General features: G+C 48.8%; 1 protein-coding gene across 4 annotated transcripts in view; it reads left to right on the forward strand.

Annotated features, from left to right (window-relative positions):
* The window catches only part of LOC131186568 (cingulin-like), a 29,587-nt gene extending 16,575 nt beyond the window's left edge, over positions 1–13,012 (forward strand). For all 4 annotated transcript variants that reach the window (XM_058160284.1, XM_058160283.1, XM_058160285.1 and 1 more), the window contains exons 9-21: positions 179–327; positions 596–737; positions 1,363–1,575; positions 1,691–1,897; positions 2,149–2,406; positions 2,654–2,824; positions 3,169–3,330; positions 3,835–3,924; positions 5,005–5,088; positions 7,774–7,892; positions 8,826–8,934; positions 9,454–9,617; positions 10,330–13,012. In XM_058160284.1, the coding sequence (XP_058016267.1) occupies positions 179–327; positions 596–737; positions 1,363–1,575; positions 1,691–1,897; positions 2,149–2,406; positions 2,654–2,824; positions 3,169–3,330; positions 3,835–3,924; positions 5,005–5,088; positions 7,774–7,892; positions 8,826–8,934; positions 9,454–9,617; positions 10,330–10,471 (2,010 nt within the window). In that variant the 3' untranslated portion in view covers positions 10,472–13,012. The remainder of the gene's footprint in view (positions 1–178; positions 328–595; positions 738–1,362; positions 1,576–1,690; positions 1,898–2,148; positions 2,407–2,653; positions 2,825–3,168; positions 3,331–3,834; positions 3,925–5,004; positions 5,089–7,773; positions 7,893–8,825; positions 8,935–9,453; positions 9,618–10,329) is intronic.
* Positions 13,013–17,912: the final 4,900 nt, after the last annotated feature.

Raw genomic sequence — 17,912 nt, forward strand, 5'->3', positions numbered from 1 at the left:
AGGGATGGTTTGGGAGTTGACAAAGGTCTCACATCTAGTTCCCAGATGTCTTGGAACGATGCCTTGATGCCCCCGTGATCATTCTCCAAACACGAGGTCCGCCTTGGGTTTGGAGAAGATCTTGATTTGGGTTCTACCTCTTCTTTGAATCTTTGAACATTGGGCTCCTTCTGGGTAGGATCAAGCCAGCCTGGAGGCCGAGAGACAGAAGGTCAACTCTCTAGTGAGGACCCTCCAGACGGAGCTTCAAGAGAGTCAAGAGGAGGCTGCTCACTGGAAGGAGGTGTCCCAACGGAACAAGGAGGAGCTCCGTAGTGTCAAACAAGAGTGAGTAAGCCGCCTTTCCGGTCCATCATCTCCTCTGAAGACCCCACCCTTTGTTTTCCACCATCTTTAAAATCATCTTGAGGGGCTTCACGCATGGATTTCATGCAACTTGGCTAGTTCTCCAGCCGCTGTTCACCAGACGGCTTCAGTGATGGCCTTGACATTGTCTTTGACATCCCATCGCTGCCTTTCGTCGGGCTGCCGTTGGCTTTCTAAACTTCGTGCCTCCCTTGGTCGTTGACGCGGTAGTGGGCTTCACCTCTTCCAGGCTGATGCAGGTCAAGGTGGAACGGGAGGAGTTTGAGGAAGACCTGAAGGAGAGCCGCGAGCGTTTTGCAGCCGTGCGGAAAGAGATGGACCAGATCCGGAACCGTTCTACGGACGCCGAGGGGCTCCATGAGCTAAGAAAGGTGCGCTTAGCTGCAAAGACCCTGAACAACAATCTAGACCACTTTCGAGGCATGTGGACTTTAACTCCCAGAATTCCTCAGCTTCCATGGGAGTTGAAATTCACGGTTGAGGAACGCTAAGATGGACCTCATAACCGTGTGTGGAAACATCACCAGGTCGAGACCTCCCGATGATGGTTGAAGAACTCCAGGCTCCATCATCCCTGATCGCATTCCCATGGCTTGATGGGTGCTTGAGTGCCAGACTGGCCCTTTACTCCTAGTGTAGTGGGAACATATTTTACTATTTCTTCTTCATTGCCCATCTTCAAAGAGACAAGGTGGTCTTTGATTTCCACCAAATACAGCAATAGCCATAGGTCTTGATACGTACAGTATGTCCATATTTTGCCATTTTTAAGGGCTGAGAAACATGGGCATGTTTGGAGGCTGAGTCTAAAGGGCTTTGTGGCATCCCAGCTTGGATTCTGAGAGCTGATGCCTCTTACCTGGTCCTACAACAGTCTTCCAGCTCTTGAAATTCATTCGCTTATTGCTGTAACTTGACCTGCCGATGGAAGCCATGAACCATTCATGGTCCTTCAGCCTTCTGGGATGGCCCTGACTCATTTTTTCCTCCCACCAGGAGCTCCGTCAGGCTCGGGAACAGCTGCAGGACATGGTGGAGGAGAAGGAGGACCAACACAAGGTCCTACTCTTGCGGGAGAGTGAGATTGTGGACCTGAAGGAAAAACTCAAAGACGAGGTTGCTTCCTATAGCCAGGACATTCAGGGGTTAAACTTGAGGTACCAAGAGAAGATGCAGCAGCTCCAGAAGGACTATGAGGAAGCGTTTAAGGTAAGGAGGACCTCGGAAAGCAGATCTGGCGTTTCCAAACTGGTTCAGCGTCCAGCTTAGTGGTGAATTGCAATGCGGGACACCTGGTTGTCTTCTCCATCCTTTCCTCCCGTAGACCAAGGCGGCCTTGGAAGGCGAGAAAGAGGCCATGGAGCAGACAAGGAAACTGGTGGAGTCCACCCTGCGGGAAAGCCAAGAAGAGAACGATGACCTCCGCCGTAAGATCTTGGGGTTGGAGACCCAACTCAAGGAATACCACCATTTTGCTGACGGCTGGCAAGACGTGGAGGCCAGGCTGAAGGAGAAGATTTTCAAGTTGGAGGTACTGGAAGGAGAAGCGAAATTCTCTCACTTGCTGGCCAACTTCTCAGTTTCTTCTTTGAGTAGCTATATATGCCATCTATAGGCCCAGATCTGAGGAGGGGTCCCTTGCCCTGATAACCACCCACCCCAAATTCAGTTTTAAGGTTCTGTAACTTTCCTTGAGCGGAAAGGGACCTTCCTGCTTGGCCGATCTCTTGGGTCCTGCCTCAGTTTCCCCTTTTTCTTTCCTCCTCCTCCTCCTGCTTCCAGGCTGACCGCAGGCAGATGGAAGAGTCCGTCAACAACGCCGTGGATCAAGAGCAGGACTTGCTGCTGGCCAAGAGATCCCTGGAGAGTCGGCTGGAAGAGGCTCAGCGCAACCTCAATAGACTCGCCCTCGAGCACCAGGACCTGAGTACCTCCTACCAGGAGGAGCTGAAGCAGAAGGAGACACTCAGGAGGGCCAAAAACGATCTGGAAGAGGAGAAAAGGTTGCTGGATAGAAGCATCGTGAAGCTGAGCAAGGAGGTCAGTTTCTTTGAGGGCCACCAAATGGGTGCCCAAAAACCATAGATTGAAGCTTTCTGAAGTGCCACCTTGAAGACACAGGTGGGAGTCAACATCCCAGGGCCTGCTACCTCCCACTTGGACACCTGCCTGTCTGCCACCCCCTACCCCCCTCCCCGAAAAGTTTCCTGAATGCAGGAGGAGGTCACGGGAGGATCCGGGGCCAAACCGACCCTGTGGTGAAACTGAGTGTCCTCTCCTCCTCCAGCTGAAGCAGATGGCTGAAGAATCTCACCAGGCCCTCTCGGACCTGCAGTCCCAGCTGGAGGAGTACAAGGAGAAGTCACGCAAGGAGATCAGCGACTCCCAGAAACAGGCGAAGGACCGGAACATGGAAGTGGAGAAGATGCAGTATGAGTTGGGGAGATGCCAAGACGAGGTAGGCAGGAAATCTCTCATCTATCTGTCTCTCTCTCATCTCTCTCTCTCTCTCTCTCTCTATCTCTGTCTGTCTATCTGTCTGTCTGTCTATCTATCATCTATCTTCCATCTATATCTCATCTCTCAATCTATTTGTCTATATCCATCCATCCACCTATCTACCAATCCATCCATCCTAACCCTATCTGTCCATCCAACCCTCTATCCTTCCTCCCTTCTTCCCTCCCTCCCTTTCTTCTCTTTAACCTTCCTTTCTTCCTTCTCTCTAATCTTCCTTCCTTCCAACCAACCAACCCACCCATCTTTCTATCCATCCCTTCTTCTCCTCCTCCTCCTCCTCAGGTGCTGCGTCTCAAACAGGCCCTGCAGGACAGCCAGGCCGAGCGCGAGAACGCCCTCCTGGACAAGGAGCTCCTGGCCCAGCGACTCCGCAACCTGGAGCAGGAGATGGAGACCAAGCGGCGATCCCAGGACGACCGATCCCGCCAGGTCAAAGCGTTGGAGGTTTGTACGATCTCTGAATGGATCCCGCTCTCACTCCTTTTGGGCGTAGCCACAGGTAGTCCTCAACTTATGACCAGAATTGTTGCTAAGTGAGACAGGTGCAGAGTGAGCCGGGCCCAATTTTACAGCTTGTTTTGCTGCCGTCATTGCTTCCACTCGCCAGCAGAGGGCAGCGTCTGCTCTCAAACTAACCCCCCCTTTTATTAAATTCTGTGCTATGCTAATAATTTTCCCTGTGTTTCACTCCCAGAAAAAACAAAAAATGCTAGAGACGGCATTTTTCGTACTGCAAAACTTTGCATCTTCCACAAGCCAAGATTTTTCTAGAAGAAAAATAAAGATCTCCCCCCCCCCATGTTAAGAAAGATATCTACTTCTAGAGCAAAATTACCGGCCCATTTGCTAAAACTCAACATAAAACAGTGACTTTCCCTTCTATTTTCTAAGCGCTTGGCTGATCCAGAAGGATCCCGGTGCCCTTGTTAAGCCCATCCCTGTTTGCAGGATAAATCCAAACGCTTAGAAGTGGAGCTGGATGAGGAACGCAACGCGGTGGAGCTTTTGACCGAGAGGATCAACCGATCCAGAGATCAGGTGAGCTGCGTCCCCGCAAGTCCTAATGAGTAGAAAGGGGGTACCTCGATGGTCACAAAACACGGAAAACCCGCTTTTATGGCGGACGCTCCGAAAAATCTCACGCGTTGCACATTATTTGGACCTGAAAGTTAATTTATCTCCTTCCCTGCCAGGTTACCTCCATATTTTAATGTCATTCAGACAAACGCTTGGCCCTCCCGTTGGTTTGCAAGCAGGAGAAGAAGAAATTTTTTTTATCTTGCATCGGGCCAGCGAGCTTTGGCGCTTCCCGTCTTTCTATTTTGTACAAAATCATGCAGGGCACGTCAAAGCAGATTGAGGCTGTGTCTGTCAGTGTGTTTGTTTAAATCCCTTCTCATCCTCCTCCCAGCCCTTCCCGGTGCTGTCAATGCCTATATTTAGTTTTCTTGCAAGACTATCATTTCCTTGCGTTTTAGAGCTGTGTCACCCAAACAGTTTGGGGAGGGGAAAAAAATAAATCGGGGGGGAGGAAAAAAAGCCTCAACCAAGCGAAAGATGTTGTTATTACTAAGATTTGCAAATGTCTAGACAATCTTTAGCGTAAATATTGTCGCGGAGCCATCTTGCAAAGGGAAGATCAAATGCATTTGTAGCATAAAGCAGAACTGGAGACTCCCTGGTTTTCAGCTTTGCCTTTGGTTGCCGAGGGTCCCGATTGTTCCGTTGACGAGGGGCTAAAAGAAACCTGTATGGTTCAGGAGAAGGATTCGGGCAAGAAAACAGGCCTAAGAATCCTTCTGGGGCCTGATGGAGCCTCCCCATTCAGGTGCAGCGTATCACTGCGTGGTTTCAGCTGGCATTCCTGGGGGAAATTCCTCAAATTTCTTGGGAGTGCTCCCTGAAAGAAAGAAAGCTCTTCAGGACCAGCCTTTGAGCTCTTTTTTGGTGTCTCCATTTGAGCGGAGCCTCAGTGTGCAGGAGCAGTCTACCTTTGATCAGGAAAAACTGGGAGATTATAGTTCGGAGAGGCATCTGTCAGCCAGGATGGGCACCCGGTGGCCAGACTAAGTTTATGCCCCCCTCTTTCCCTCTCTCTCTTTCCTCCCTTCCTCGCAGATCGACCAACTGCGCGCCGAGTTGCTGCAGGAACGGTCTGCCCGCCAAGACCTGGAATGCGACAAAGTTGCTTTGGAAAGACAGGTAAGGCTGCGACAGGAGGGCAGAGCAGAGATTCCTCAACATACAACAGTTCATTTAGCGTCCGTCTGAAGTTACGACACCCGTGAAGAAAGCGACTTATGCGGTCCTCGCACTTACGACCCTGGCAGCATCCCTACAGATAAAAATTCCCAGGGATTGCCATCCAGAATAGAGCCTCCAGGTGTAGGAGTAGTCTACCTCTAGGCCCGGAGGACGGCTGGAGGGCTTAACGCTTTCCTGCCAGGAGGGGATCCCATTCGCACAACAACTTAGCAGCACCCAGTGGATTTATTTATTTTTTTGAGGCTCTCACAAGTCACCCCAAAATGTAACCTAGATCCATGTTAAACCGGCTTTGCATTTCGAGAAAACGCTGCTTCTGGGCTTTTAACCTGGTTAAACAGGAGAAGGTGGCTTGTTTTCCTTAAGACTTTCTAGCGCTGGTACATTAGAACCAAGACAATTTTTAATTCGATGGGAGTTGCAGTACCAAAAATGACCACTGGGTAGTGCCTTTTCTTAGCCCAACTTCTGAACAATTAGCAAGCTTCTGGGCTCAACAGCAGGCTTCTTCAGATGGACCTTATTCTTCTTTTTTTGCGGGGGGTGAGAGGGGGGAACCCCCCAGCATTGTTTGATTTACAGGCCAAAAACTTTCCCTTTCAAACAACACAAAATTCATTTTTCACCTGGCCAGTTTTTAGAAGCCTTAAAATGCATGCAATTCCCCCCCCCCCGCCCCGACCTCCGTTCACCTAATTATGAAATTCATAATTATTTTAGCTTCCTGTAGGCCCAGTTTAGGGTGGCTGAGTGGCTAAGACACTGAGCTTGTCGATTGATAGGTCGGCAGTTCACCGGTTCGAATCCCAAGTACCGCTTAACGAGGTGAGCTCCCGTGACTTGTCCCAGCTTCTGCCAACCTAGCAGTTTGAAAGCACATAAAAAATGCAAGTAGAAAAAATAGGGACCGCCTTTGGTGGGAAGGGAACAGCGTTCCGTGCGCCTTTGGCATTGAGTCATGCCGGCCACATGACCACGGAGACGTCTTCGGACAGCGCTGGCTCTCTGGCTTTGAAACGGAGATGAGCACCGCCCCCTAGAGTCGGGAACGACTAGCACGTATGTGCAAGGGGAACCTTTTACCTTTTAGGCCCAGATTCAGCCGCCTTTCACAATTTTTCAATGGAAAAAATGCATTTTTTTGCTCTTTCCCATGGAGTTTTTTCAGCTCCGGACCTCACCTCTTTTTCTGCTTTTCGTGGAACCCCACCCCCAAAAAAAAAACCCTCCAGGAATTCAGACAGGCTAAATTTTATTCCTGTGCTAAAGCAATAAAATTATCATGGTTGCTGATCCAAAAACACTTTTTTCTTTTTCTCCACCCTCTCCGTGCGGTAGACCAAATCCTGACAAGTTTGAACTTGGCTTGAGGGTGTTTACGGATCTTCTGAGGCTCAACGCAGCTCATAGAAAGAAAAAAATATCAATTTTCTTTTCCTTTGTTCCGCCTGGCCACGGTTCACTGCAAAATAATAATAATAATAATAATAATAATGCCTGTTATATAACTCGAGATGAAGAAGAGATATTTTTCTCGCTCTCTCTCTCTCTTTTACTAGGCAGACGGGAATTACACAACCTTACGTTTTAATTGTAGGCTCTTTGTTTATAATCATGACATACCGACTCAGTCGAAATTTTCGTGCTGCCTTTTGCTTCCTCCTGGATCCTCTGCACCCTGCTGATGTGACCCCCTGTGCCTTTTTTTTATTATTTACATTTATATCTCACCCTTCTCTGAAGACTCAGGGCGATTTACATTGTGGCAGCCTTTGTCAGCCTCTGAGCAGGTCTCGATTGGCCGGGGTGCTCTGCTCAGTGGAGCAACTTCGAATAACTCGAGCCAGCAAGCCAAGCTGCACCGAGCAAAATAATATTTATTTATTTTTCAAGCGCCCATCTCCCTTGCCAGGGGGATGGAAGTTCTGTGTGTTTTAGGAGGAAGAAAAAAAATCTAAGCTTGAGCGGTAGGAATCACCCACTTCCTTGGTATTTTAAGGAGGTGCCTCTGTCTCCGGATTGATGTCGTCTTACACAAATTTTACGCAGAAAGAAATAATAAACTTATAAGTAATGGGTGGGGGAGGAAACTTGGCTTCCCTCCTCATTTTAGCGTTCTCACATTTCCAAGATACAGAAGCTGAGCTGTGAGTTTGAGCTGTCATCCTTCCCAGATAGACCAGACAGGAAAAACATCCAGATTCATCAATCCTATTTTATTGTCAGGCTACACATGTAGAATCTTGCAGGCCTGGAAGTATATATCTCCCGCCGTCTCTTTTATAAGCCTGAGAAATATTTCCTTTCTGAGTTTCTTTCTCCACCCTTTACGCAGCGGAGGGCTCCGCGCTCCCTTCTCCAATTCTTCCCTAATCAACATTTCGTTCCTCCATCCTTCAAGGTCATTCCCACATCCCACTATTGGGTCTCCTCCTTGGAAGCAGGCCTCCCAAATCGACCCGTTTTATTTTTTTCCTAAGAGATCCTTCCCTGCTGCCAGAAAGGATCACCCATGTAATCCTGGGGAATGGAAGGATTTGGGGGTGGGGATCCCCTCTAACCTTCTCCACTCCTTCCCGCCCACTTTCTATCATTTTTCCCCTCCCCCACTCCTCTTGCCAGAACAAGGACCTCAAAAGCCGGCTGACCAGCAACGAAGGGCTGCAGAAGTCCAGCGCCAACGTCTCCCAGCTGGAGTCGCGGATCCAAGAACTTCAGGAGAAGCTCCTGGTGGAAGAGAGGTAACCCTCTGCGCGTTTCTCTTCGTGATGTCCACTCGCCTGGTATCTGGCTGTTGTGACCCAGGCCCAAGGAGGTAGTAGGAAACTCAGTCAGTGTATAAACAAACAAACTTTATTAGAACAGCTGAGAATTAACTCATTCTCAGCATAGTCCAAACTAAATCAAAGCAAATTCCTCCCAACACAAATTCTTCAGTCTTATCACCAGCCTTGGTCTAATTAGGCAAACTGCCAAAGGCCTTTCTTGGCAAAAGTTCAGAAGACACCGATACAAAATAAATGCAACAAGACGAGACTATCAACATTGTTTTCCAGCAAAGAGCCCAAGAGCCATTGCTGGTCTTTTAAGCCTTGTGGGAGGGGCCAATCATCTCTTGGCCCTACTCCCGAGTCGTCCTCTTTGCTTGAGCTGCTCTTGCCTTTTGGCAGCTCTTTTCATGCGTGCATTAGGAACAGGCTCCTCCTGTTCCTCTGCCTCACTACTGTCAGGCTCTGGAGTCCGCACATCACTCTCCGATGGCCCTGGTCCCATCTGGGCCTTCCCTAGCCGCCAGGACTGGCCCATCCTCTTCCTCAGCCTCATCGCTGTCTGACTCTGTTGCCAGCTCCGCAGACTGCTGGCGAACCACAACACTGACTCCCCACAAGGCCAAGACCAGACCAAACAAAGTCACAACCAAGCAGGATTTAATTCCACAAAGCCGCCGCTTACTTCATCTGTGGCTGAAACGAAGTAACATGGATGTGGTTTCTTGCCTCATGAGATAATTGCCTGCTCCCATCACACGCGATGAATCTGGGCTGTGGTTGGTCCCGGAAAGCTTCCTGGGATCACGTTCAACGATCTTGCAAGCCCAGCTTGTCTTCCCCTGAGGCCATTGGTCCGGTGGCTGGGAGGGCCTGGGAATGACGTGGCCCCTGTCTCTACTGCAGGGAGAAAACCGTCTTGCTCTCTTCCAACCGGAAGCTGGAGAGGAAGATGAAGGAGCTGAGCATCCAGATCGACGAAGAGAGGCAGCACGTCAACGACCAGAAGGACCAGGTAAGAACCTGCCAGGTAGACCTACTTGGCTCTTCTCCTCCTCCTCCTCCTGGGAGGAAAGATTGAAGCTCTTGGGTTGTGAGGTGTGTCAACACTCACAAATGAGGCTTGGAAAGGATTCAATCCCCAGCAGCTTAGAAAGGTCCCTGAGATGGGGATCAGGCAATCGGCCGTCTTCCCCCCAAGATCTGAAGAAGGTTGGATGGTTTGAGTGTTGCTTTGAGCTCCAAGCCATTCTCTGATGTTGGCTTAATGGGTGGCTTGACTGTTTGTTCAGCCCTAAACCCAGCAAGGTTTAGTTAGCACGATCCATGATCACAGCCTGGAGGCTTCCAAATCAGTGATGGAGAACTTCCAGAAGCGACCCACCTTAGAATTTCGGCCCCAGAGCATGCTGGGAGTTGTAGTTTCAGCAATCATGGGTGAAGGAGAGGAGGAGTCTCCAACCCACCTCTCAGCCTTGGGGGGGCCGGGGGTACTGACTCTCACCTTGGGCATGTTCTTCCCCTTCCTTTCAAGCTGAGCTTGCGGGTCAAGGCGCTGAAGCGGCAGGTGGACGAGGCCGAAGAGGAGATCGAGAGGCTGGAGGCGGCACGTAAGAAGGCCCTGAGGGAGCTGGAGGAGCAGCACGAGACCAACGAGCAGCTCCAGAGCCGGGTCAAAGCCCTGGAGAAGGACCTCTGGTGAGCAGAGCGGGCCCCGGGGGTCCACCTTTCTCAGGCACCCTGTAAACTTGTTCTCTGGGCTCCACACCTGAGACTAAACGGGTGTCCCTTTTATAGCTTAAAATCTGTCTGCCTACTTGGTCGGTCTGTCTGTCCATCCATCCATCCATCCATCCACCCACTTGCCTATCCATCTGTCCATGCATCCATCTACCTACTACCTATTTGTTGTCCGTCCATCCATCCATCCGTTACCTGTCCATCCATATCTCCATCCATCCGTTCATCTACCTTCCTACTTGGCTCTCCATTATTAGTCGGTCTGTCTTTCCATCCATCTAGCTACTTGTCCATCCATCCATCCATCCATCCCTTCCTTACCTGTCCATCCACAGCTCCATCCGTCTGTCCATCACCCACCTACCTACCTATCTACCTACCTGTTTATCCATCTGTCTTTTCATCCATCCATCCAGAAGGGACGGACAACCTGCTTAATGGAAATCTGATGGTTGCAAGCAGAACCTCCATGCACAGGGGCAGTTTATCTCTCAGGGTATCTAACCACAACACCTGATTACATTTGGTAGCCCATAACGTTGGACCTTCCCTTCCCTTCCCTCTCATCCCTGGAAAATATCTCCCCTGGATAATGGAACCCAGGACGGAGTCCATCATCCTGGGGTGGACCCCCCCCTCTTGACTGTGCCCCCCTGTTTTTTGTCTCCAGGCGCAAGGCAGCGCGTTCAACGGCCGAGTCCTCTCTTCGGGATGACCAGCTGAGTTCGGACGAAGAGTTCGACAGCGCTTACGGTCCATCCTCCATCGCGTCGCTATTGACAGAAGGAAACCTCCAAACCAGCTCCTGTTAAGGCCCTCTCGGGGTTTGTTTGGATGCTCTCTAAAGATCCCCCAGGAACTTTGCAAAAGCCACGGTGGGGCGGAATCTCCGCCCCACAGGGAGGAAAGGTTTCTTCCCCGATGGGGGGGTCGGGTCACTGAAGCAACTAACTTCTTGATTTAAAAAAAACAAAATTGGAGGAAAGGTTTTTATTTTTGGTCGCTACCGGATGGAAAACCAGAGCTCCGGTCTGTAAAAGAAAAACTGAGTATTATTCAGGTTGTTGTTTTTTTCTTCTTTTTTTAAAAATAATCTGGTTCTCAGGGCATTGATGAGCGGTTAAAATAACAAAGCCTCCTTTTAAATATGTATATTTTTGTACATACGTCGGGTTGCATGGAGATGGCGACGGGCGTGCAATTATATTGCAGAACAATCCAGAATGGTAGAAACGGGGCCTTGTTGCATGGAATTGAAACCAAAGGTATTTTCTTCATCCTGGCTTGTTCCAAGTCCCTCTTGGAAGAAATATTTGCGGTTTCCCCAACTGAATCTTTTCCTGCGTTGGCTTGGCTTGTGTTCCCTCCCCTCCCCAGAAAACTCAACCAGGGGTGGCCTTCCAGATGTCTCTGAACCCCAAACTCTCTTCAGACCGCTGGCTGGAGATCTGGTGGCAGGCAGTTCCGCAGGATCTGGAAGATGGATGCCCTTCTCCGATTTTTCCTACTCGTTTTAAAGGAGTGCCTTTCCGACCTTCTTCCCCAGAAGAAAACAAAAGATAATTTTCAGTGGACAACTTGAGGTCGCATAGACCTTCCTACTTAGAAAGCATGTGAGCAGTTTTGGCACACACACACACACACACACACACACACACACACACACACACACCCACCCCAGGAAGGCTCTGGCCAATTCCTGGTGTTTTCCTCCTGGTGTTAAACCAGCCAGAATTGGGTCGAGGACGGTGGAGGGTTGCCAAAAACAGAGACGGTTGGTTCTCTGTCCACTTCACACTCATATCGGCCAGAAGAAGCAAATTTATGCAAAACAACAACAACAACAACAACAACCCACCGCAACCCAGATTTAATCTGCAGTGTGTACCTTTTTCTGTCTTTGGGGTATGTATTCCACAGACAAACACCCCTTGTTTTTATGGTTTAGAAAAACAGTCAGGTTCAAGTAATCTTCATGAAGTCGCCATCCTGGGCGCTCCTTTACAAGACGTCCGTCAACGGAAGATTCCAGTTTACAACCAGGGCCCACAAAACACTATCCGCAATCTGATACTTGGGAACCGAGAAGTCCCATCGTCCCTTCCTCCAAGCCCAGAGGCTGATGGGACTTGGAACCGACGTCCAGTGGGCACCTGGTTGCAGAAGACACATTCCTCTAAAGACAGGAGCGCAGGCGGTCATATCTCCCTGGTTAGAAGTCACAACGCAACCCTGTTGTGAAAATATAACAACACCTGAACAGGGTCAAAACCACGTGTCCGAGAGATGGAGGCAAAAAAAAACAGAAGGGAAAAAATAATAATAATCATCCCCTTTTGCTACGATTCTCTTCTTTAACTGGAGCCCCAAACCTGCCTTCCCATAGCATCTCTTTCGGAGTTGGGATGCTAAATTGGCCATTTTTAAAAATGACGCGGCTGCGGCAACGAAATTTCCCTCCCGCTGTTTTTCCAGTTCCAGTCGTGTTTTCAGGGCAAAAGAGGCAACCCATCAGCTTTGGCGCGTCGACAGCTCCTTGGCACCCTTGCGTGACCCGGCTTCCTGTTTGGTGAGCCGGGTTTTGAACCCGCCGGTGAGCTGGCAGAGAAGAACGCGGCTGGCTTGCAAAACCCTGCAGCGTTAACCCAATTTATTTTTTTTCCCAGGGGCTGCTGCTCCCTCGGTTTTTCTCTCTTGGGACCCACCTCAGGTTCCACCAAAAGTCACCTCTCCAGGCCTCGCCTGGCACCCAGTGCCTTACTGTCAGTGAGCAAAAGGAAACTTGTTTTATTTCCGTGCTCGGAAACGCAACGCAGATCTGTATTTCGGCACCCAGCCGTGTGGGGGGAGGGAATTCTGGGAGTCAAAGTCCCCAAATCTTAAAAGTTGGCAAGGTTGGACATCCCTGGACTTTTAAGGCATGGCCGGCAATCCCGCTTCTGCAAACCTCCACCAATGAATCTGGATTCAATTTGGAAATCCCAATCCCTAGGAAATATCGGCGTTTTCATCAAGGCGTGGTTTTTTTCTTTTTCTTTCTTTTAACGAAGCTCAAATTTCTCCACCACAAGCCCAACTCCAAATGTTTCATTTCCTATTCGTATTGTTATTTTGTCAAACGCCAATAGTTCACCAAGAGAGGGAAAAGACCCCTCCAAGCTTTGAGCAAAGACGGCGAGATTTGCAACAGAGCCGTACAATTTTAAATAGCTGCTAATGCAATCCGGGCTGAATTTTAAGAATGGATCATTTTTTTGATTTCCTTGGAACTATATATATTTTCCTGGTCTCGGATGAAAATCAAACCCCTTGTATGTTGATTTTTTTTCAAATAAAAGAGCTATATTTATCGAGTTGCTTGGCTACCGGTCCTTATTCTTTGGGTTGGATTCGTATTCTTGCTGGATTAGATTGGACAGGATTTCCCATCCCTTCAAGAAAGTTTTCCTTTCCTTTGGGGTCAATTACAAATATTTTCATGGCATCGTGGAAAAACCTTCCCTGTCTCTACATCTCTATCCCACATTGTCTCTTTATATTTCCATATTTGGCGTCCTTCCTTTCCCATCTTTGTACAATCCTGGGTTTGTCCCACCTAATTCGATTCCGAAGAGCACTTTCTGCCTTTGAAACTTCCTTTCTCTGTGCAATCCCCAGACATTTACCTCAGTTCCCCACCCTGCACTTTATCCCTGGAAAATCCACTTAATCCTCTGCCACAAATATTTTTTTATCCGCCGTTCCTTTTTTTTATCACTCGCAGGTGGCTTTTTTCCGTTCCCCACTTCCCTTTGAGGCATCTGGCCAAGCCACGCGGAGACCACAGGAAAAGTATTAAAATCCCTATTTTCCCACCCGATTTCTCGGTGGGTGCTTCTCAGAGCAAAACTGATGATGTAAAATTCGCCTTCCCAGAAAACAGCTGTTGAGTTGGGGATTTCTTTCACCAAACCCTCATCAAGCCATCTTTGACCTTAGCTAACATCTCAAGCCAGCTTGTGCCTCTGAGAACGGGCAGAGTTCTTGTGCTGAATGGGAGAGAGAAAGAAAGGAGTTGCCTTATCTTGAAAGGGATGGATTGAGGCAAGCTAATAGAACAACGGACCTGGAGGGGACCTTGGAGGTCATCTACTCCAACCCCTTGCTCAAGCAGGAAACCATTTCAGGCAAACAGCTGTCCAGTCTCTTCTTTAAAAAGCTCCAGCGTTGGAGCATCCAAAACTTCTGAAGGGAAGCCCTTCCACCGATTGATGAACAGAATAACAGAAGGGATCTTGGAAGGTCATCTAGTCCAACCCCCCCTGCTCGGGCAGGAGACCGTATCTCATTTCAGACAAATAGTTGTCCAACCTCTTCTTGAAAACTTCCAGTGGTGGAGCACCCCACAACGCTTCTGGAGGGAAGCTTGATGCCCTCGAGGGTTCCCACTTCCCATTCCCTGCCTCTGACTCACAACAGCGGCTACACGAGACCCGTGGCTGGCTGGCCTCAGTTTCCCTTCGGTGGGAAGACAAAACAAAAGTGAGTCACCCTGGAGTTGCAATCCTTCCCGGATACGTTGGTGAACTTTTGGGCTGGGTGTCAAGACGCTTAAAATGCCAGCTTTAATCTACCCGGGTGAGAATTGGAGATTTTTTTTCTCCCTTCCTTTGCTTCCTTTCCTAAGCCTCTTATTAGGATGAAACCATCATCCAGCAGCTGGTGGGGGAAGGAAAATTGACACCCTTTTTGGGTGGTTTCTTTTTTTTTAATTTCCCCTTTGGGCAGGAAAGAGGAAAAATAAAACACATCCTTCTTCATTCTTGGCTTTAATGAATTAAAGACGGGATGGGGAAAAACCCCTGCAGAAAAATGACACACACCTATGACTTTTTTCACCTATGTGTGTCATTGAAACTTTTAAACCAGGAGATTAAAAAACGATTGCAAACTAATATAAAGAAAGGAGAGGGGAGAAAACTCCCCCAATCAAAACCCTTGTATGTTGACTTTTTTAAAAAATAAATAAATTATATTTTATAATTGAGGGGAAAAGAAAGAAAGTTGAACGGGAGCCAAAGAAAACAGAGAAGTAGAAAATGGCTTCCCATCCCCTTCGCATCAGTTATAAGCAGAAAAAAATATTTAATCTTTTCTTTTTTAAAGTTATGTCCCTCTTCTTTCCATCCTCTCTCCTGTCCAATGGCCCAATAATAATAAGCTCTTTGTTTAGTTTTATGCAAAAAAAGCGATGCAAGGAATGCCAAAGGAAAATGGCATTTATTCCTAGATTCTGGAGTTGCGCCCAAAGAAATTGGGGCCAAAAAATAAATAAATAAAAATTTATTATTCAGAGCTATTCTCTGCCCCTTCCAATTCATCTCCAATCATAAAATTAACAAATGAATTAAAATGATACGTTAATTAATTAAAAAATAATAATAAAATCCGCTGCTTTAAGAAGCAGCCGAAAGATCTATCTAGAATTCTAGATCTAAGAGCTGTCCGCCCCATGAAACGGAGCCTCGGTGGATAGGAGCAGTGTATCTTTGCAGGTTCAGAGCGCAAACAAAAGGCCATTGTGCTGGCGTTACCCAATTAGCCATTTCGTCATCGATTAGATCAGTTTGTTCTTTGGGTTTAGAACCGAAGCACCATGCAAGTTTTGTGACCCGTTTAACAACTTTCTTACGCAACCTCAAACTGTTGGGGACGTGACCTTGTCAGTTTCTCCATCTGGAATATCCCCCAAGGCCTAAAACCCAAGGCAGCCCAGGTGAATCGCAGCTCAGCTTAGACAAGGCAGGATAAGACATTGGAGGGGTGATTGGCCTCCTTTCACCTGCTTACACAAGAGAGTGTGTTAAGACACACAGGTTGTCCCTGTGTCAAGGTTGGGAACTAGGCCTTGCCATGAAAATTCAGGCACGGTCTTTGTGTTTGTCTCTTGTTTGTGCAATAACTGTGTGTGACGTCCGGCTGGAAAATCGTATTTTGGGAAGAAGGGGAGAAGGAGAAAGAAGGCGAGATGGAGGTGGAACAGAATGAGGAGGAAAGGAGGAAGAGAAAGAAGAGATGAAGGAGAAGGAGAGATGAAGAGGAGGAGGAAGAAAAGGAAGAAGAAGTGGAAAGAAGGAAGAGGAAGAATTAGAAGAGGAATAGGGAGGAGGAGGAAGAGGAGGGGGAAGAAGAGGAGGAAGAGATGAAGGAGCAGGAGGAGGAAAAGGAGAGATGATGAGGAAGAAGAAGTGGAAAGAAGGAAGAGGAAGAATTAAAAGAGGAATGGGAAGGAGGAGGAAGAGATGAAGGAGAAGATGGGGAGGAAGAAAAGGAAGAGGAAAAAGAAGAAGTGGAAAGAAGGAAGAGGAGGAGGAAGAATTAGAAGAGGAACGGGAAGGAAGAGGAGGAAGAAGAGGAAGAGGAAAAAGGAGAAGAAGGAAGGAAAGAAGAAAGAAGGGGGAAAGGGAGGAGGAGGAAGGAAGAAAAAGAAAGAAAGAAAGAAAGAAAGAAAGAAAGAAAGAAAGAAAGAAAGAAAGATCAAACCAGTTACAGATAAATTCCACTCTGCCAATGGAAACTGCCAATTCTCCAACCTCTGGTCCAGAAACTGCTCCTTTCCACTTTTCTACCAATTCTTTGTGATAATCAGATGCCCAGATTTCGGGGTGGGGTGGGGGCTCCTTCCCTTCCTGGTGGTTGGAGAAATGCCACCTTAGCTTTAAAAAAGAAAAAGGAAAAAAAAAGAGAGGCGCCCTTGGCCCAGCCCCAGTTTTTATTTTAAGCTTTTAATCTGCTTTTCCCCAGACGGGTCGGTCAGCCAAGGTGCTCCCGGGCGCTTCCTGGGTTTCCCTTCTCTGCCAGCCTCGCCCAAGTGGTGATAAGAGAGAAAAACTCCTTCCATGGTTCAGCAAAATCGGCTCCTTCCTCCTCTAACCCAGTTATCAGTCGCTGTGACTCAGCCAAAGGAGAAGAAGCTGCCCGGAGGATTCAAATCACCCCTTTAATTCTCTCCTCCTCCCTCTCTCCGCAGCCGCCCTGTTTCCTTCTGCCCATCCCTCCGAAGGATCCCCCCCCCACTTTGAGCCAGTTGTGGCATTCAGCCGGTTCGTACCGCTTCAGACGAACCAGTTGTGGTGACCGCCATCACCCCCCTCGTCCCGGTGCCAGCGATGGGTTGCTACCGGTTCTCCCCGGATCGGGCGAACTGGTAGCGGCCAGGTCGGGAGGCTCCGCCCACCCGTCCGCCTGCACGAGCGAACCGGTAGCAAACTATGCCGTCCTATTTAGCCACGTTTTCTAAGTCATGCCCATGCGTGCAAGCCCCGCGTGCTCACATTTTTGGTGTGCGGCAAACCGGTTGTAAAATTATGTGGAAGCCCGCCTCTGCTTTGAGCCCAAGGTGGGAAAAAATTGGGGGAGACCGCGTCTTCCTCCCCTTGGCTTGAGTGGAACCCCCATGGGCAGGAGCAGTCTGCAGTAGTCCTTGACTCGTGACCATGACTGAGCCCAAAATAAACCAAGACAGCTAAGTGATTTCCCTCCCCCCCCCACTCCATTTTACAACCTTTCTCACCACGGTTGTTGAGCAAACCACGGCAGCTGTTGAGTGAGTCACATGCCTATTAAGCGAATCCGGCTCCCCCTCCCCCCACTGACTCTGCTTGTCTGAAGGTCGCGAATCACGTGACCCTGCAACCGTCAGAAATGCCAGTCAGGTGCCAAAGCATCACGTGACCCTGGGGAAGCGGCAATGGTCGTAAGTGTGAGAAATGGCCACAAGTCACTTTTTTGAGGTCGTAAGTGTGAAAAACGGTCCTAAGTCTCTCTTTTCAGCGCTGTTATAACTTCAAACGGTCACTAAATGGACTGTTGTAAATCGAGGACTACTTTCATAGGGAATTAGCCCCCCAAAAAACCCAAGCTATTTATCCATGGCGCACACACACAAACCCCTTACTTTTGGGTCATGTTTTAGGATGGAAATCCAACCCCCAGTGCTCAATTCCACCTCCTGGCACTTCACAGATACTCTGCCCCTGTACAGGGAGGCTCCATTTAACCCTTGAAATGCCCTACCATTCTGTACTTGGACAGTTCTCCCCCCCACCCGCTCCGCTGAGAGGACAACCCCATGTTGGCGGCCCTTTCTTGCAAACAAGTTGCAAGTGTTAATTGTGCTCCTTCCTTAATTCCCCGGAAGGGGGGTGGGTGGGCATCTCTGCCCAGTTTGGAGAGCCCAACCAGCTGCTCCAGCCACTGGTTCCTGCTGGGCAA

The sequence above is a fragment of the Ahaetulla prasina genome, chromosome 17 (genome assembly GCF_028640845.1).
Source record: "Ahaetulla prasina isolate Xishuangbanna chromosome 17, ASM2864084v1, whole genome shotgun sequence".
Classification (NCBI taxonomy): domain Eukaryota; kingdom Metazoa; phylum Chordata; class Lepidosauria; order Squamata; family Colubridae; genus Ahaetulla; species Ahaetulla prasina.